Here is a 21,039-nt window from a genome sequence, read left to right on the forward strand (position 1 = left end):
ACGGACCTTAAGCTGTTAATAAATCACAAAACAGGGGCCTATGGGCTATGAAGCAGTAGAATCAGGCATAGAAGGGAGCATTAGTACCTTGCTTGGTAAATCCAGTCAAAGTTTCCTTTATGTTAAAATCACTTCATATTATACTTTTTTTTGTAACAAAATCTTCAAAACAACTAACGGTTAAAAACTGAAGGCAGAAGGAAAGTAGGTAAATGATCATGGTACCAATTTTTTAAGCAGAAACAGGAATTGCTTTTGCTGGAGAAACAACAAAAGCCAGATCATTAGAAAGATGTGAAAATGGATGAAATGGGCTCTCCAATGAGTTAATGGGGATGGACTCATACATGGAAAGCATAACCATGGGAGTCTCAGCATTAGCCTGGCGAATACAGCCTGACCATTTAATGGGAACATCACTGATAACATTAGTTTTACAAGTTGGCAACCAGGTAAGACCAAGCACAAATTGGTTTCCTCACTCAACAAGGGATAGAAGTGTTTCTTGCAAAGAAAGAAATACCTTGATAGCTCACCTTAACAGATTGATCACTTTTGACCAGAGTAAATTTCACGAGTGTAACACGTATGTTAGGCAATAAAATAAACCAACCTTCAACTTTTACAAAAAAACATTGAGGGCAAAGAAGACAAGACACTCTGGTTTTGTTATAAGCACGGGAGACTAGGTCCTGATTCGTAAGCCAGACATGCTTATCGTCTGAATAATACACGCCTATTACACAATGGTGAAACATCAATCCACAAACTTAAAATTCACAATTGTACCATAGCTCTTCTCAAGGCATGTCGATATTTGGATTCATTGCTGGTCGGGGTCATGGAAGGATAGGAAGCTCAACTTTGCTGAATGAGAAAAAGCTCACACGCCCATGCTCAACCAGACAGAATTTCAAGGGAATACCATGAGAATGTCTCTCAAGATCTTCAATCTCTTCTTTGGAAGGTGGATACTCACTGCACAAGAAAATACATTACTCATAAAATAGAGCTACATCGATAATTAATGTGGATCGACAAGTCAGGAGAGAGAGTGGAGGAAGGGAATTAGATAGGCTAGGAATGAGGGATAAAGAGGAAAATATTAAAACAACTACTTATGCCAGAATATCATCCAATCTGGTGATCCATCTTATTCTTAAACATTCAGCATTGCTTACTAGTATATCTCAAATCCCTGTACATAATAATCAGCTAAAATATAGGAGGCAAAGATTCAGAAAATTTTAGTAGGCACTAGCACCATAATACAATGAACCGCATTAACAAGGTATCCCACCTCGCAAGACAAAGTACAAAACATGGATCACCAGGTGCAGACTTTCGGAATCTACTATTAGGAGGGTAAACATCAAAAACCATTCTCAATCCACCAATTTGCATATTACTAAACATTTCACTGATGAGAATGCTGTCTCTTGATTCTTTATATCCAATCTCAGCAGTCTCCAGCAGGTCTTGGTTAGAAATACAATTTACACTTGACCTTCTAACTGACCAAGGAATACCATGGCGCCCGACTATATAACCAAGAGATTTCAGGTGCTTATAGACTTCAAAATATTCCAAGGAACATCCACTTTTTCCTTCTGCAACCCTATTATATATATGTTCCAGAGATAGGGGTGCGTCATTGTTACTGAAGAGATGTAGAGCCCCAACTTCCGCCAGATATCTACAAAAAAAAAAAAAAAAAAAAAAAAAAAAAGGTATCATTCTTTAAACACACTGGCAATTGCAGAAGATAATTCTCAAATGAAACCATATTTTTTTCATATTAACTCCTAATACAAATAAGATTGTAAGAGACAAAACTCCCCTGTAATAGGACACTTGCTATATGTATAATTTTATCTATTGGCTTCTACTCTCTTCTACATACAGACTACTATTTCTAATATGTAGAAGCAGTAGACAGGTGTGCAACTAAAATAAACAAGCATAACTTAGAGATGTATAATGAAAAAATATGACCTAAGAGTATCAGCAATCTTCTTACCAAAATTCACTTACAGAACCAACAATGAGAAAAGAATCAACGAAAAGCGTGTCAATGTATTAAACGAACTACACAATTTTCAACTTTTGCAGCCTTTAAAAACAAGAGCAGCCATACCTCTTTTGAGGTTTGTTAAAGATATATCACCGAAAAATATTTTCTTTTTTCTGAAAAGAAAAAAAATGCCAAACAGATCTAAAATTTGAATTCTGATCAGACAATAGACATGCTACATATGCTGAAAACAGAGTATTTTTCTCCTGTTCTTATTTGGACGTGGCTTATTACCAAATAATGCCTGTACTAGAAGTCATAGTATTTAACTCTTCAACTAATAGGAGATAACAAAAGTAATCTTTATATTTAGTATATATTAATAATATAAGAGAATCTTCATCACCTACAACGTCTCTTCAATGAAGCAATATATCTTGCCATTACGAACTATCCCAGTAGTTGTCAACAATCCACCCTTCCTCTCCACGACCTCAGCCATTCCTAAGTGGTCAAGCCACCGTGATCTTGAAATATCTTTCCTGAAGCAAAAAATTGCATGTATGTTATTTGTGAAATAATTTTTTAATAATAAAGATAAAATTCCCAACAGAAGAGGTGAAACCTGAACTGCAAATTGGGTATATCAGTGGATGCATATGCACAGCAATGGTCATCATCATCAAGATCCTCCCCATAGCCTTCAGAATCACTTGTTCCTTCTGAAAAACTTCTCCACTTATCAGTTTCCATAAACGGATTGAATTGCAAATACCTATATCCTACCAAAAAATTCAAAAATCAGCACAAATTACGACCATCTTATAAAGTACAAACACTAATACTCCCTCTGTTCCAATTTTTGTAACGATGTTTGTCCATGCATGAAGTTTAACCCCAAAAAAAGAGACTTTTGAAACTTGGAGTCTAAATATAGAAAGGTGCATGTCACGACCCAATTTCATCTATAGGTCGTGATGGCGTCCAATACTACAGCTAGGCAAGCCAACTAGTGATTTAAACACATATTCAACTCTTTAAAAATTAACCGAGTAATTAAACTCCTACAACTTGCAAGAATTAGGACAATATAAAAAGATCTGGTAAATTAGAAAAAAATACACGAACAGAATTAAATCCAAAAATTCTACTAGTGTGTGTGTGTCAAGACCTGGTGTCACAAGTGTATGAGCATCTAGTAGATTACACAAAAATTTCAAATACTGTCTGAAATATAATAGACAGATAAAATTTCAAGAAAAGGCACTAGTTGCTGCAGAACGACTCAGAAAGGCAGCTCACCACTAAACCTCTGGATAACGTGAATGCGCGTCGATAGGTCCTCCAACTATATCACCTGACTCAGGTCATGCACAAAAAAGTGCAGCAAGTGTAGCATGAGTACGTAAACAACGTGTACCCAGTAAGTATCAAGCCTAATCTCGAAGAGGTAGTGACGAGAGGTCGACTTTGACACTCACTAAGGGTCAAATATAATAAATAAAATAACAATAGAAATATTTAAATCAATATGATTTATAGAATTTACAATAATTTTCCTTAACCAGCAGAAATAATTAAATTCCTTCAAATACGACAATTCCCCATTTATGTAACTTCACAAGCTGCAATTAAAAAAAAAATTTGATTTGCACCGGGTGTCCGAGTCTCTTTGAGCCCCGACTAATCCCAGAGGTGCACAGGCCCTCGGCAAGGAGTTTCCCGCAAGTGCACCACGGTTAATTCAGGTTTTTATCCAGTCCGATGGCCCTCAGAAATTGTTTGCACCCAGTAGGTTTCGAACTTGAGACCTTGAAAGGGAGCAAACCCCAAGGCTCAAGTCAATTGCCACCAGGCCAACCCCTGAGGATTTTGCTGCAATTAAAATATCAAGGTATCGTGTAATTATTATTATTAGGCACGATTTCTGTCGAGGTCGTACGACCCGATCCAGAGTGTTGTGTACACTGCCGAGGGACGTGCGGCGCGATCCATAGATGCATCTATACTGCCGAGGCGTTCGGCCCGCTCCACAAGAAAGGAGGACATTTTCTTATGTACCTCCGGAATGAGGATATATATATTATGAGATTAATGCAAGAGGGTGTACAATTTCTTTTAACAATTAATTAATTTATACAAAAATTCAAGTATATGAGATTTCAATCTTTTACTATTTTTCCTAACAATTCACAGTATAGTTCAAATACATTAATTAAATAAAGGATACAATTAACACACGTAATTCATGATTTGAGTCCTCAACTACCCGGATTTTAGCATAAATAGTAGCTACGCACGGATTCTCGTCACTTCGTGCGTACATAGCCCCCACAATTAGCAACAATTATTAATTTAAATCACCTTTGGGGTAATTTCCCCTTTACAAGGTTAGGCAAGAGACTTACCTCGACTTGCTCCAATTTAATCCACTAATAGGCCTTTTCCTCGATTATCCAACTCTGAATTGCTCGAATCTAGCCAAAATAATTCGATACAGTCACCAAAAATTATAGGAATCAATTTCATAAGAAAATACTATATTTTTCAATAAAAATCCGAATTTAACTCAAAAATCGTCTGTGGGGCCCACATCTCGGAATTCGGCAAAAATTACGAAATATGAACGCCCATTCAACCACGAGTCTACCCATACCAAAATTACTAAATTCCGATAACAATTCGGCCCTCAAATCCTCAAATTTATCCAAGAAGGTTTTCAAATTTTTCCAACTTAATTCACCAATTAAATGATAAAAACAGTGATGGATTCGGGTAATTTAACCAATATTAAGTTAAGAACACTTACCCCGTTGTTTTTTCTGAAAATCTCCCAAAAATCGCCTCAATCCGAGCTCCAAATCGGTAAAAATGGTCCCATTTTCAGAACTTAAACTCTCTGCCCAGTCATTTGCTCTACGCGATCGCGAACCTTCTCACGCGATCGCGAAACACAATTTTTCCACTGCCCAAATTAACCTTACGCGATCGCGGACTTGTCCACGCGATCGCGAAGCTCAAACTCACAGGCCTACGCGATCGCGAACTCGTCCACGAGATCGCGAAGCACAAACGCGTGACCTCCACTTCTGCTCCACTTACTCTACGCGATCGCGACCTTCTTCACGCGTTCGCGAATAACAAACTCCCATATCTACGCGATCGCAGCTCTCTTCATGCGATCGCGAAGAACAAAAATCATCACTGCCCCAAACAAGCCTACACGATTGCAAACCATTTCACGCGATCGCGTAGAACAAAGTCGCCTCTGCCCCAAATTAGCTTACGCGATCGCGGATGTACCTATGTGATCGCGTATAAGGAAACCAGAAGAAAAATACCAGCAGCTATCAGCTATCTCCCAAAGGTCAAAAATGATCTGTTTGCCGTCCGAAACTCACCCGAGTCCCTCGAAATCTCAACCAAATACACCAACAAGTCCTATAACATCATACAAACTTAGTCGAAACCTCAAATCACATCAAACAACGCTAAAACCACGAATCATACTCCAATTCAAGTTTAATGAAATTTAAAATTTTCAACTTCTAAATTCGATGTCGAAACCTATCAAATCAAGTCCGATTGACCTCAAATTTTGCACACAAGTCATAAATGACATAACGGAGCTATGAAAATTTTCGGAACTGGATTCCGACCCCGATGTCAAAAAGTCAACTCCCCGGTCAAACTCCCAAACTTAAATTCTTGTTTTAGCCATTTCAAGCCTAATTTAACTACGGACTTCCAAATAAAATTCCGAACACGCTCCTAAATCCAAAATCACCATACGGAGTTGTTGGAATCATCAAAATTCTATTCCGGGGTCGTTTACACATAGGTCGACATTCAGCCAACCTTTCAACTTAAGTTTTAAACTTTGGAACTAAGTGTTCCAATCCATTCTAAAACCTCACCGGACTCGAACTAACTACCCCGGTCAGTCACAAAATAATTATAAAGTATAAATTGAGCAGTAAATAGGGGAACGAGATTCTGAAAGTCAAAATAATCTGTTGGGTTATTACAGTGCCGCTCTCGTAGGACAAGCTAAAAAGAAAAGTGTGCCATATGGAATGGGAGAGAGACTAACTGATTATTAAAAAAATGAAAAAATGAAAAGTGGAGATGCGAATTTTAATTTCAGTGCAATAAGATATTACAATGCAAAAACTCCAGTTATCTCATCAATTTACCAAGTAAAAAGTATTCCTTAAATTTGGTACATTTGATGATTGTGCATGTTCTCAAAGTAATTCGAATTTATTTACTCAAACAATAGCTTGTGAAATTCAAAGTAAAGTGACAAATTAAAATCTCTTTGAAGCAAAATGCAGATTAGTTAAAAATATAACACAGATGATAAACTAAACCAAAAAGATAACGAGAGTTTATAAACTAAACTAAGACGAATACTAAAAGGAGAATTTATGAATTAAGAAACAATTTCAATACAACATAAATAAACAATTTCAATATAAAACGCGCGCGCACACAAAAAAAAAAAAAGATATTTCGTGCTTGATAGTTTTTGACCATTTGTCTGATGAAATCATCAAAAATCGAACTTGCATGCCTCCGAGATGATTTCAGTATCTGAAATCGCTACGTTGTTGTTTTTATTACTTAACAATTTAATTCAATATTAAAAAAGACCAAATAACCATAAAGAAACAAAAATTAAGCATTCAAAAAAGTGAGAGAAGGAAGAGAACTAACCTTTTTATAATGACTGGTGGCCGTCGATTCGACGGAGGCCGGCGACTGGGTGCGGGACCGGCGATGCAGCAGGGAGAAGACTAGGTCACTTATGGAGTAAGGGCTTCAACAATTCTGAGATAATTAATTTGTTTCCACAACATGCATTTGTGTATATTAATTTGGCAAAATGAACTCTACTTGAACTTATATTTTACCGTCCCGATAAATAAACTTACATCGACTTGGATGACATGTCAAATACTTAGCTTTTTATTATTTGACACATATAATTTATGGGATCACCTTTTTAAAAAACTAATTTTGCCAACTTTATAATTTTTTTAGTCAATTTTGAAAACTTTCATCTTCCTCTTTATCGTAAAGCTTTCCACCACCAGTGCCTCATCTCCTCCGCCTCCCTCTCTACTTCTCTCTCCCCTACCAGTTTTATGGTTTCATCACCACAACCAACCTTAAACCAATAATGTTTTTCTTTTTCTTCTTCAAAATCTATACTAGCTCCATCAAACCACCACCGTGAACCACTGATTTCATCCATCGTCGTGGTTAGAATTTATTAAATCTCCTTCTATGAGGATCTCTTTTCTGTTTAATCATTATTTTCTATTTTTTATTTTTCTCCCATTATTTTTCCAAAATTCTCTCTGAAAACCCCCCAATCATTAACAAAAAAATTACTGGAATTGTCACTATTACCAAAGAACCAACCTCAACTCCACCAATTGTAACACCACCAAATCGGCTGTACATAACCTCAATAATCATAATACAAGACAACTTCTTCAATAGCCCTTTGTAATTTATGATTTCAGGAATTATAAATTCTTCTACATCGTCCTCATAAGATTTGTAGAAAAAGAAAAAAAAATGGTGAGTAAAGATGGACATGAAAGCTTGAACGATGAAGATAAGAAATTAGAAGAAGACAAGTTGTGTGGTTTGGGGGGCAGGGGTAGGGAAGGGGGTGGGAAGAAATAAGGGGAAGAAGAAAGAGGTAATTAACCGCGAGAGTTTTCTTTCTTTTTAATAAGGTAAAACGGCCTCCGGACCACTTAAACTTGTACTCATTTTTCAACCCGATAAAGAAACTTAGGTGTTTTTCTTTTTAACACCTCAACTCATTCATTTACACAATTTTAAATTCATTTGATCGTTGACTATGCTTATGTGGCAACAATTTAACTGACGTGGCAAAAATACGTGCTAATCACGCCTATAAAGCGTGTGTATATAATGAGTATGAGATTTGTTTTTACTAAAATTACAAATAATAAATAAATGAAGGAAAAGCAAAAAATAAAATAAAAACAAAAGAAGAAGAAAAAAGCTCATTTCTAGCTACTTTGGGACCCTTCCCATCTTCCCCTTTCTCTTTCCCCAGCCCTCTTTCTTCTGCAGCCATCCCCCTCCATTTCTTCATCTTCTCCATTCCTTTTCTCCAAATTTTTCATCATCTTACTCAAAAACCACCTTAAAAACATTATCACCACCACTTTCATTACTGTCATCCCAAACACCACTTTCAACCATTAGTATCTAGAGCACACTTTTACTATAAGATGTGAATAGATCGTCAGGACAGATGGGCGGAATAAGGACACCGACGAATGCAAAATTGAGGAAAAAAGTATATGGATTGGTCGGAATAGCCATCTTGTTTTTCTTTTTTCATTTTTCTTTTTGGTGGATAGATAAGGTTTAAAATTTGCCCAAGCCCACAAACCACTCCTACAAGTTTGCTGGTGCCGGCAAAACTTCAGACAATCGCTAATCCAATTTCAAGAGATTTGGAATCTGTCTCTGAAGGGAATATAATAAAAAATTTATTTTTTTGCTAAATGAGAAGGAACGAGAGAGTTAGCAACACTTTATAGAAATTTCAGGCGAGATACTAACCGAAATAGTGATATCTACGATGATAAAATTGAAGAAGAATGATGGAAATTTATGAGAATACTCATGCAAGGCCTTTGGTCACTCCTGTTGATGAATTTTCAGTGATTATTTTAATTGATTTGGGGGTTTTAGGGTGGAGGAAGGAGGTGTTCATGGTGAAAGGTGCTGCCGGTGGCCACCCAAAAAAGAAGAGACATAATGTTTTCCTAATTTTTTTTATAAAATGGTTAAATAAATATTAGGACCCACAAATTATACGCGTCGAACAATAATAGGCGAATAACATGATGTGTCAATTATGTCATAGCGATTGAGGTACACGCTTATTTTGAGGTGCTTATTTTTTGTACTTTTATCAAGTTGAGGTGTTCAAGTGGGAAACATGTAAGTTTCTTTACTGGGTTGAAAATCAGGTGCAAGTTTAAGTGGCCAGAACGTCATTTTTTGGTCCTTTTTTATTTCTTTTTCTTATTTTAGTTTTTTTTGTTACAATTATCTGATGCACGTTCCTTATGTGCATGATTGACACTCATTTTGGCCGCATCGACATTGTGATCGCCACATGTACATGATCAACGATCGAAGGGGTCTATTAGTTCACAAATTTATGAGTTGGAGTATTCAAATGGGAAATATATAACTTTGTTTACCGGGATAAAAAATCGGTGCAAGTTTAAATGGCTCAGAGGCCATTTTGCCTATTAATTTTAAGGACTAGGTAAAGCACTCGACAGTCGCCAGTGTCGGAGCCACGTAGGCTAAGGGTGGTTAATTTAATACCCTTGAAAGTTATACTAATAAACTAGTCTTATTATATGCGCAACCCCAATATTAATAAGTATAAAGATTTTTAAAAATTACATTTTATATATATATATATAGTTGAGTAATAACATATAAATAAATATATATATATAGTTGAGTAATAACATATAAATAAATAAAAAAGTGTAAGTTTTTAAAAGTAAAGAATGTTGATCTTATTTAGTTAAATAGATTAAAAAAATCTCTTGTATCTCTCTAGTACAAGTATTTGCTTTGTCATTAAACTATGAACTCATATTTATTGATTATCTTTATTGGTTGCTATTAAAAATTATTGTTCTCTTTAGTTGTGTCTGAAGGCAATTAGGAGATGTTGAACCCATAAATTTCTAATGATTTTTGGATAAAAGGTTATATAAAAAGGTTATTTGCTTTGGCTTACTATATTTTCGCAAGGAATTATAGTTATATATGTTACTTAATTCATTTAATGAATGATTCTATAAGATAAAATCTTAGATTTTAAAAATCTTACTCCATATATCCCAATTTATGTGTCATGCTTTCCTTTTCAATCTGTCCTAAAAAAGAATATAATACTTTCTTATTTACAAATATTTTAATTTTAAAATTTCAATTTACTCTTAAGAAGATGATTTATAGTTGCATAAACATATGTGGCTTGTTTTAAAACCACAAATTTTAAAATATTTTTTCTTTCTTAAACTCCTTTCTCAGTTAAACACTGCCATTAAGTTGGACTAGAAATTGTAAATCTTAGTGTTTCCTACATAGTTAAAATAAAGAAAGATTTACTAAGTAAAAATTTATTTGACTCCAAAGTCCTAAAATATTAAAAAAATAATCAAATAATAATTTTATCCAAGATAAAATATATGTTTAAAGGGTAAAAATATTGATCAATATTTTGCGCTGAAGTTTCATTAAAAAAAATATTTATAAAATTTTAATCGACCTTTTTACCCTTTAAAAAGAATTTACGCTGGATAAAATTGTATCAATATTCTAAAGAATAACATGTAAGGTATTATAATTATAAATTTTTTTTAAAATCTTAAATATTAGAATTTCCTGCATTGTTCAATAAGGAAAGATTTTAAGGAAATATGTAGAAAGATTTACTTAAAACTAACTTAAATTTCTTATAAATTACAGTAAAATTTATTGCTATTAATTTTAATATATAAATTTGAGTATCTTATATATGTTTTACTTATCGAATATTGTAATTGGGCTTTTGATTTAATATAGTATATAATATAACATGTAAATAAAAACATAAAGTACATTGTAGTATTTATTATTACTATAAATTATAACTCCTTATTTTAAATGTAGGCATGTTGTTTGTAAACTAGCTTAAAGATATTTTCTTATTAATGTGCCAATAAGTTTGGTTTAGACTGTATAGTCAACTATAATATTTAAAGACTTAAAATTAGATCTATTTTTATCAGTAAATATCTAATGTACATGTAGAAAAGAAGCTATATTAATTTACACAGTTAAAATAAGAAACATATTTATATAACCTAAATATTAGGAGTTTTTTCATAGTTCAAATAAGGAAAGATTTAATAATTAAAATTTTAGTTGATTTTGAAGTCATAAATATTAGGTAATTAACTTAAATTATAATTTTATCCAATATAAAATTTATTTTTGTAGGCAATAAAAAAAGGCGAACAATATTTCGCTAAGGGTACGGTGCTTTTTAATATAATATAAATAAATGGATATATATATATATATATATATATATATATATATATATATATATATATATATATAAAATTAAACATCTTTAGGGAATTTTTTAGACTATGCTAGTAGCGCTCCTTATTATTTGTAACGATCTGGTTGGTCATTTTGAGTATTACAGCCTCGTTCCATCATTTACTGCTCAATTTGTGCTTTACAGTTGTTATGAGACTTCCCGGGGTAATTGGTTCGGTTCCGGTGAGGATTTTAAATGAATTGAGACACTTAGTCTCCAAAATAAAAACTTAACCTGAAAAGGTTGGCCGGATGTTGGCTTATATGTAAACGACAGCGGAATAGAATTTTGATGGTTCCAATAGTTATGTATGATGATTTTGGACTTATGAGTGTGTCCGAAAAATTATTTAAAAGTCCGTAGTTAAATTAGGCTTAAAATGGCTAAAATAGAAAATTAAGTTTGAAAGTTTGACCGGGGAACTGACTTTTTGATATCGGGGCCGGAATCCGATTCTGAAAATTTTAATACCTTCGTTATTTTATTTATGACTTGTGTGCAAAATTTGAAGTCAATCGAACTTGATTTGATAGGTTTCGGTATCGCATGCAGAAGTTAAAAATTTTTAAGTTAATTAAGCTTGAATTGAGGTGTGATTTGTGATTTTAGCATTGTTTGATGTGATTTGAGGTTTTGACTAAGTTCGAGTGATGTTTTAGGACTTGTTGGTGTATTTGGTTGAGGTCCTAAGGGCCTCGGGTGAGTTTCGGATGGTTAACGGATCAAATTTGAACTTAGAACAATTGAAACTTGTTGCTGCCTACTGATGCAATCGCAGCTGCGAAATTTGGCTCGCAGGTGCGAGCTCGCATAAGCGAGCCTGGCATCGCAGAAGCGGATGGTCCGCAGAAGCAGATAAGGCATCGCAGAAGCGCGACCGCAGAAGCGACGCAATGGTCGCAGATGCGGCCTAGACTAAGGGGGCCTTGGACCGCAGAAGCGGACACTTCATCGCAGAAGCGAGTCCGCAGAAGCAGACTCCTTGTTCGCAGAAGCGAAGGCTGTCGCAGAAGCGGGAGATTTACTGCAAAAGAGAAACCGCAGATGCGGTTAAAAATTCCGCAGAAGCGGAACCTCTGGGCACTGTACAAAAACAGAGGGTTCCGAGTTTTTGTCATTTTTGGATATTTTCAACACGGTTTTGGGGCGATTTTCAGAGAGAATTCACGGAAAAACTTGAGATAAGTCACTTGTGATCATTGTTAGTCAATAATATTGGATTATCATTGAGTATTTATACTAAATTACATATTTTTAAGGTGAAATTAGATGATTTTGGGCCTAGGGATTTCAAAATATGAATTTGAGATTTGGAGGTCGAGTTGATATCGGAATTTGGTAAATTTGATAATGTTGGACTCGTGGTTGAATGGGCGTTCATATTTTGTAACTTTCGCCGGGTATTTTTGAGTTTATATTCGGGTTTTTGTTGAAAAATCTGTATTTTTATACGGAATTAATTCCTATAATTTGTATTGACTGAATCGAATTGATTGTGACTAGATTCGAGCCGATCGGAGTCAAAAAATTGAGGGAAAGGCATTCTTATTGACTGATTGAGCTTGGCTTGAGGTAAGTGACTTGTCTAACCCTGTGTGGGGAAATACCCTTCGGATTTGAAACTGTTGTAACATTTTTGTGATATGTGAGCGCCGTGTACGCGAGGTGATGAGTGCGTACACAGGCTAAATTTGGAAATATCGGTTCTTGCTGAGTAGACTTCTTTTAAATTCTTTAACTGAGTTCACTTAGCATATGTAGTGGTCATGTCTATCCTAGTATCACACGTCTATGCCTTTGCCTTTAACTCTTACGTGCAATATGTGCAACATGCTTAACTGAATTACCTGTTTTTCTTGATTTGATTTAAATCTTTAACTATAAGATTTCTTGCTGAAAATTTATTGTTCCTCCGACTACTTGCTGAATATTTAATTTTGGGACTACGAGGCAGTTCCTAGAGAGATCCCTCTGTACTGCATATTTATTTTTGGGACTACGAGGCGGTTCCTCGGGAGATCCCCTGCACTGCATATTTACTTTTGGGACTACAAGGCGGTTCCTCTGGAGATCCCCATGCAATGCATATTTACTTATGGGACTACGAGGCGGTTCCTCGAGAGATCTATCTGCACTGCATATTTACTTTTGGGACTACGAGACCGTTCCTCGGGAGATCCCCATGTACTGCATATTTATTTTTGGGACTACGAGGCGGTTCCTCGAGAGATCCCATGCACTGCATATTTACTTTTGGGACTACGAGGCGGTTCCTTGGGAGATCCCCCTGCAATGCATATTTACTTATGTGACTACGAGGCGGTTCCTCGGGAGATCTCTCTGCACTGTATATTTACTTTTGGACTACAAGACGATTCCTCGGGAGATCCCCCTGTACTGCATATTTACTTTTGGGACTACGAGACGGTTCCTCGGGAGATCCCTCTATACTGCATATTTACTTTTGAGACTACGAGGCGGTCCCTCGGGAGATCCCCCTGTACTGCATATTTACTTTTGGGACTACGAGGCAGTTCCTTGGGAGATCCCCTTGTATTGCATATTTACTTTTGGGACTACGAGGTGGTTCCTTGGGAGATCCCCCTTCATATTTACTTTTGGAACTACGAGGAGGTTTCTCGGGAGATCCCCCTATACTGCATATTTACTTTTGGGACTACAAGGCGGTTCCTCGGGAGACCCCCTGCACTGCATATTTACTTTTGGGACTACGAGGCGGTTCCTCGGGAGATCTCCTTGTATTGCATATTTACTTTTGGGACTACGAGGCGGTTTCTCGGGAGATCCCCCTGTACTGCATATTTACTTTTGGTACTATGAGGCGGTTCCTTGGGAGACCCCCATACACTGTATATTTACTTTTGGGACTACGAGGCGGTTCTCGGGAGATCCCCCTATACTGCATATTTACTTTTAGGACTACGAGACGGTTCCTCGGGAGATCCCCATATACTGCATATTTACTTTTGGGACTACGAGGCGGTTCCTCGGGAGATCCCCCTGCACTGCATATTTATTTTTGGGACTACGAGACAGTTCCTCGGAAGATCCCCCTGTACTGCATATTTACTTTTGGTACTATGAGGTGGTTCCTCGGGAGATCCCCTTACACTGCATATTTACTTTTGGGACTACGAGGCGGTTCCTCGGGAGATCCCCATGTATTGCATATTTACTTTTGGGACTACGAGGCGGTTCCTCGGGCGATCTCCCTGTACTGCATATTTACTTTTAGGACTATGAGGCGGTTCCTCAGGAGATCCCCCTGCACTGCATATTTACTTTTGGGACTATGAGGCGATTCCTCGGGAGATCCCTCCTGTACTGCAGATTTAATTTTAGGACTACGAGGAAGTACCTTGGGAGCGCCCCTGCTGTTTACCTCTAATTGTTGTGTTGTTATCTTTCTGTAAATTTTATTTATTTCTTTGTCACTTAGTTACACTATTATAAATTTCTGCCTTATTTATTATTATTTTCAGTAGGGACTGACGTGACCTCATCACTACTCTACCGAGGTTAGGCTTGAAACTTACTGGATACTGATGTGGTGTACTCATACTACGCTTCTGCACATCTTTTTGTGTAGATCCAGGTACTTCCTATCAGACCAGGTATCAGTGAACTAGCTGTATACGGAGACTTTAAGGTACATCTACCAGCGTCCGCAGACCTCGGAGTCCCCCTCTATCCTTATTATGTTGTCTTCCTGATTTCTCTTTAGACCTTAATGTATTGAGACACTTAGAATAAATTCTTAGAAGCTTGTGACTTATTTCTATCGGGTTTTGGGAGTTTAAATTATTGGATTGCAGTTTTATATTTATTTCATATGTTGATAATTTGGCTTCAGTTTTATTTTATGTATTTTCGCAAAAATTGTTAGGCTTACGTAGTCTTAGAGACTAGGTGCCATCACGACATCCTACAGAGGGTGAATTTGGGATCGTGACAAGTTGGTATCAGAGCCCTAGGTTCATAGGTGTTATGAGTCACAAGCAGGTTTAGTAGAGTCTCGCGGATCGGTACAGAGATGTCTGTACTTATCTTCGGGAGGCTATGGAACTGTTAGGAAATGTTCACTTCTTTGATTCCTTATCGAACGCATTTGTTGACATCTAAATTCTAAACCCATGTCTTTCTATTCTCTCACAGATGATGAGGACACGCACAACTGGATCCGATGATCAGACACACACGCCCCCTGTTGGAGCCGCAAGAGGCTGGGGCCGGGGCAGAGCCCGAGCCAGAGCCCGAGAAAGACCACGTGGTGCAGCCAGATCACCTGCACGAGCTGCTGCAATAGAGCCACCAGTAGTTCCAGTTGGAGAGCAGGCAAATGAGACGCCTATTACTACCCATGCACTTCAGGAGACTTTTGCCCAGTTTTTTAGCATGTTTGGCACTCTAGCTCATGCAAGGTTGATTCCACTTACTCCTGCCACATCTCAGGCCGGGGGAGGAGCACAGACTCCCGTCGTTCGTACCCCAGAGCCACGTGACCGGGTTGACCATGCCTCGAAGGTTATACTAGTACAACCAGTTGTCCCAGTTCGGCCCGAGGTTAGGGCAGTAGTTTCGGAGGGGGAGAAGCTCAGGCTCGAGAGGTACAAGAAGTACCACCCTCCCACTTTCAGCGGTTTGGCTTCAGAAGATGCTTAGGGTTTTCTTGAGGAATGTCACCGTATCCTCCGTACTATGGGTATTGTGGATTCTAGTGGGGTTTCTTTCACAGCATTCCAGCTTAGAGGAGCGGCCTACCAGTGGTGGCGGGCATACGAGTTAGGTAGTCCGGCTGAGGCAACTTCACTCACTTGGACTCAGTTTTCAGATATGTTCTTGAGGGAATATGTTCCTCAGAGTCTTAGAGATGCATGACGTGCAGAGTTTAAGCAGTTGCGCCAGTGTTCTATGACCGTGTCAGAGTATATAGTCTGATTCAGTGATTTGGCTAGGCATGTACCAGCCTTGGTTGCTACTATTCGAGAGCGGGTTCGCCGATTTATTGAGGGGCTCCACCCTAGTATCAGATTCAGTATGGCCCAAGAGTTGGAGGTGGACATCGCATACCAGCAGGTGGTGTCAATTGCTAGGAGATTGGAGGGTATACGGATCCGGGAGAGAGAAGAGAGGGAAGCTAAGAGACCCCGAGATTCTGGCATGTATAACAGTTCTCGTGCCCCATCTATAGCTCATCAGGGTAGGGTTTATGGGAGTCTCCCTGTTCATACGGCAATTCCAGCCGCCAGTGGTACTCCGGCCACTCCTAGGCCCCAGGATCCCTATTATGCACCGCCAGTGTCTAGTGTACCTCCTGTACGGGGTGCTTCCAGCTGTCAGACCAGTCGATCAGGCCTCGGCCAGTCACAACAGACACATCCTCTGAGAGCTTGTTTTAAGTATGGTGATACTCGTCATATGGTGATGGATTATCCCAGATTCAGAAGGGGTGCACCTCCACAGATTTCGCAGGCTCCACCTATTCCATAGGTCCCTCAGGCTTCCCAGGACATGATTGTTGCACCAACTACCACTCCACCTGCACATCCCGCTAGAGGCGGAGGTTGGACAGGTAGAGGTCGCCCTAGAGGAGGAGGCCATGCCAGATGTGATGCCCTTCCTGTTAGGACGGAGGCAGTTGCATCTGATTCTATTATCACAAGTATTGTTCCGGTCTGTCATAGAGATGCATCAGTCTTATTTGATCCAAGCTCTATTTATTCTTATGTGTCATCTTATTTTGCCGCGTATTTGGGCGTATCCCGTGATTTTTTGAGTTCTTCTGTTTATGTATCTACACCCGTGGGTGATTCTATTATTGTTGACCGTGTGTATCAGTCGTGTTTGATTATTATCAGTGGTTTTGAGACCAGAGCTGATTTATTATTGTTCAGTATGGTGGATTTTGATGTTATTTTGGGCATGGACTGGTTGTCGCCCTATCACGCTATCCTTGATTGTCACCTTTTTAAAAAACTAATTTTGCCAACTTTATAATTTTTTTAGTCAATTTTGAAAACTTTCATCTTCCTCTTTATCGTAAAGCTTTCCACCACCAGTGCCTCATCTCCTCCGCCTCCCTCTCTACTTCTCTCTCCCCTACCAGTTTTATGGTTTCATCACCACAACCAACCTTAAACCAATAATGTTTTTCTTTTTCTTCTTCAAAATCTATACTAGCTCCATCAAACCACCACCGTGAACCACTGATTTCATCCATCATCGTGGTTAGAATTTATCAAATCTCCTTCTATGAGGATCTCTTTTCTGTTTAATCATTATTTTCTATTTTTTATTTTTCTCCCATTATTTTTCCAAAATTCTCTCTGAAAACTCCCCAATCATTAACAAAAAATTTACTGGAATTGTCACTATTACCAAAGAACCAACCTCAACTCCACCAATTGTAACACCACCAAATCGGCTGTACATAACCTCAATAATCATAATACAAGACAACTTCTTCAATAGCCCTTTGTAATTTATGATTTCAGGAATTATAAATACTTCTACATCGTCCTCATAAGATTTGTAGAAAAAGAAAAAAAAAATGGTGAGTAAAGATGGACATGAAAGCTTGAACGATGAAGATAAGAAATTAGAAGAAGACAAGGTGTGTGGTTTGGGGGGCAGGGGTAGGGAAGGGGGTGGGAAGAAATAAGGGGAAGAAGAAAGAGGTAATTAACCGCGAGAGTTTTCTTTCTTTTTAATAAGGTAAAACGGCCTCCGGATCATTTAAACTTGTACTCATTTTTTAACCCGATAAAGAAACTTAGGTGTTTTTCTTTTTAACACCTCAACTCATTCATTTACACAATTTTAAATCCATTTGATCGTTGACTATGCTTATGTGGCAATAATTTAACTGACGTGTCAAAAATACGTGATAATCACGCCTATAAAGCGTGTGTATATAATGAGTATGAGATTTGTTTTTACTAAAATTACAAATAATAAATAAATGAAGGAAAAGCAAAAAATAAAATAAAAACAAAAGAAGAAGAAAAAAGCTCATTTCTAGCTACTTTGGGACCCTTCCCATCTTCCCCTTTCTCTTTCCCCAGCCCTCTTTCTTCTGCAGCCATCCCCCTCCATTTCTTCATCTTCTCCATTCCTTTTCTCCAAATTTTTCCTCTTCCCCTTCATCTTACTCAAAAACCACCTTAAAAATATTATCACCACCACTTTCATTACTGTCATCCCAAACACCACTTTCAACCATTAGTATCTAGAACACACTTTTACTATAAGATGTGAATAGATCGTCAGGACAGATGGGCGGAATAAGGACACCGACGAATGCAAAATTGAGGAAAAAAGTATATGGATTGGTCAGAATAGCCATCTTGTTTTTTTTTTTTTCATTTTTCTTTTTGGTGGATAGATAAGGTTTAAAATTTGCCCAAGCCCACAAACCACTCCTACAAGTTTGCTGGTGCCGGCAAAACTTCAGACAATCGCTAATCCAATTTCAAGAGATTTGGAATCTGTCTCTGAAGGGAATATAATAAAAAAATTATTTTTTTGCTAAATGAGAAGGAACAAGAGAGTTAGCAACATTTTATAGAAATTTCAGGCAAGATACTAACCGAAATAGTGATATCTACGATGATAAAATTGAAGAAGAATGATGGAAATTTATGAGAATACTCATGCAAGGCCTTTGGTCACTCCTATTGATGAATTTTCAGTGATTATTTTAATTGATTTGGGGGTTTTAGGGTGGAGGAAGGAGGTGTTCATGGTGAAAGGTGCTGGTGGCCACCCAAAAAAGAAGAGACATAATGTTTTCCTAATTTTTTTTATAAAATGGTTAAATAAATATTAGGACCCACAAATTATACGCGTCGAACAATAATAGGCGAATAACATGATGTGTCAATTATGTCATAGCGATTGAGGTACACGCTTATTTTGAGGTGCTTATTTTTTGTACTTTTATCAAGTTGAGGTGTTCAAGTGGGAAACATGTAAGTTTTTTTACTGGGTTGAAAATCAGGTGCAAGTTTAAGTGGCCAGAACGTCATTTTTTGGTCCTTTTTTATTTCTTTTTCTTGTTTTAGTTTTTTTTGTTACAATTATCTGATGCACGTTCCTTATGTGCATGATTGACACTCATTTTGGCCGCATGGACATTGTGATCGCCACATGTACATGATCAACGATCGAAGGGGTCTATTAGTTCACAAATTTATGAGTTGGAGTATTCAAATGAGAAATATATAACTTTGTTTACCGGGATAAAAAATCGGTGCAAGTTTAAATGGCTCAGAGGCCATTTTGCCTATTAATTTTAAGGACTAGGTAAAGCACTCGACAGTCGCCAGTGTCGGAGCCATGTAGGTTAAGGGTGGTTAATTTAATACCCTTGAAAGTTATACTAATAAACTAGTCTTATTATATGCGCAACCCCAATATTAATAAGTATAAAGATTTTTAAAAATTACATTTTATATATATATATATAGTTGAGTAATAACATATAAATAAATAAAAAAGTGTAAGTTTTTAAAAGTAAAGAATGTTGATCTTATTTAGTTAAATAGATTAAAAAAATCTCTTGTATCTCTCTAGTACAAGTATTTGCTTTGTCATTAAACTATGAACTCATATTTATTGATTATCTTTATTGGTTGCTATTAAAAATTATTGTTCTCTTTAGTTGTGTCTGAAGGCAATTAGGAGATGTTGAACCCATAAATTTCTAATGATTTTTGGATAAAAGGTTATATAAAAAGGTTATTTGCTTTGGCTTACTATATTTTCGCAAGGAATTATAGTTATATATGTTACTTAATTCATTTAATGAATGATTCTATAAGATAAAATCTTAGATTTTAAAAATCTTACTCCATATATCCCAATTTATGTGTCATGCTTTCCTTTTCAATCTGTCCTAAAAAAGAATATAATACTTTCTTATTTACAAATATTTTAATTTTAAAATTTTAATTTACTCTTAAGAAGATGATTTATAGCTGCATAAACATATGTGGCTTGTTTTAAAACCACAAAATTGTTTTTTCTTTCTTAAACTCCTTTCTCTGTTAAACACTGCCATTAAGTTGGACTAGAAATTGTAAATCTTAGTGTTTCCTACATAGTTAAAATAAAGAAAGATTTACTAAGTAAAAATTTAGTTGACTCCAAAGTCCTAAAATATTAGAAAAATAATCAAATAATAATTTTATCCAAGATAAAATATATGTTTAAAGGATAAAAATATTGATCAATATTTTGCGCTGAAGTTTCATTAAAAAAAATATTTATAAAATTTTAATCGACCTTTTTACCCTTTAAAAAGAATTTACGCTGGATAAAATTGTATCAACATCCTAAAGAATAACATTTAAGGTATTATAATTATAAAATAATTTTAAAATCTTAAATATTAGAATTTTCTGCATTGTTCAATAAGGAAAGATTTTAAGGAAGTATGTAGAAAGATTTACTTAAAACTAACTTAAATTTCTTATAAATTACAGTAAAATTTATTGCTATTAATTTTAATATATAAATTTGAGTATCTTATATATGTTTTACTTATCGAATATTGTAATTGGGCTTTTGATTTAATATAGTATATAATATAACATGTAAATAAAAACATAAAGTACATTGTAGTATTTATTATTACTATAAATTATAACTCCTTATTTTAAATGTAGGCATGTTGTTTGTAAACTAGCTTAAAGATATTTTCTTATTAATGTGCCAATAAGTTTGGTTTAGACTGTATAGTCAACTATAATATTTAAAGACTTAAAATTAGATCTATTTTTATTAGTAAATATCTAATGTACATGTAGAAAAGAAGCTATAT

The 21,039-nt window shown here is 36.3% G+C and overlaps 1 protein-coding gene across 8 annotated transcripts; it reads right to left on the reverse strand.

Moving 5' to 3' along the window:
• Positions 1-599: 599 nt before the first annotated feature.
• On the reverse strand, positions 600-8,828 carry LOC107785058 (putative tRNA-splicing endonuclease subunit sen54). Of its 8 annotated transcripts, none has more exons than XM_075230973.1 (7): positions 6,734-8,828; positions 4,423-4,491; positions 3,317-3,371; positions 2,646-2,796; positions 2,425-2,556; positions 1,301-1,696; positions 600-978 (listed from the first exon to the last, which is right to left on the reverse strand). In XM_075230973.1, the coding sequence occupies exons 4-7, from the start codon at positions 2,765-2,767 to the stop codon at positions 840-842; spliced, it is 789 nt and encodes a 262-aa protein (XP_075087074.1). In that variant the 5' UTR covers positions 2,768-2,796; positions 3,317-3,371; positions 4,423-4,491; positions 6,734-8,828; the 3' UTR covers positions 600-839. The 8 variants fall into 8 exon arrangements, with proteins under 8 accessions (XP_075087074.1, XP_075087070.1, XP_075087069.1 ...); XM_075230969.1 differs by having other exon boundaries at positions 2,640-2,789; positions 6,734-8,821; XM_075230968.1 differs by having other exon boundaries at positions 2,640-2,796; positions 6,734-8,821.
• Between the last annotated feature and the right edge of the window lie 12,211 nt (positions 8,829-21,039).

Source organism: Nicotiana tabacum, chromosome 15 (genome assembly GCF_000715075.1).
Source record: "Nicotiana tabacum cultivar K326 chromosome 15, ASM71507v2, whole genome shotgun sequence".
In the NCBI taxonomy this organism is placed as follows: domain Eukaryota; kingdom Viridiplantae; phylum Streptophyta; class Magnoliopsida; order Solanales; family Solanaceae; genus Nicotiana; species Nicotiana tabacum.

Excerpts from the sequence above, each read along its gene's own strand:
- LOC107785058 (XM_016606281.2), bottom strand. The coding sequence starts at position 2,767 with ATGGAAACTGATAAGTGGAGAAGTTTTTCAGAAGGAACAAGTGATTCT. Across the intron at positions 2,557-2,639 it reads ATACCCAATTTGCAGTTCAG|GAAAGATATTTCAAGATCAC; the intron begins GTTTCACCTCTT and ends TTTTTGCTTCAG. Across the intron at positions 1,697-2,424 it reads TGCTTCATTGAAGAGACGTT|ATATCTGGCGGAAGTTGGGG; the intron begins GTAGGTGATGAA and ends TTTTTTTTGTAG.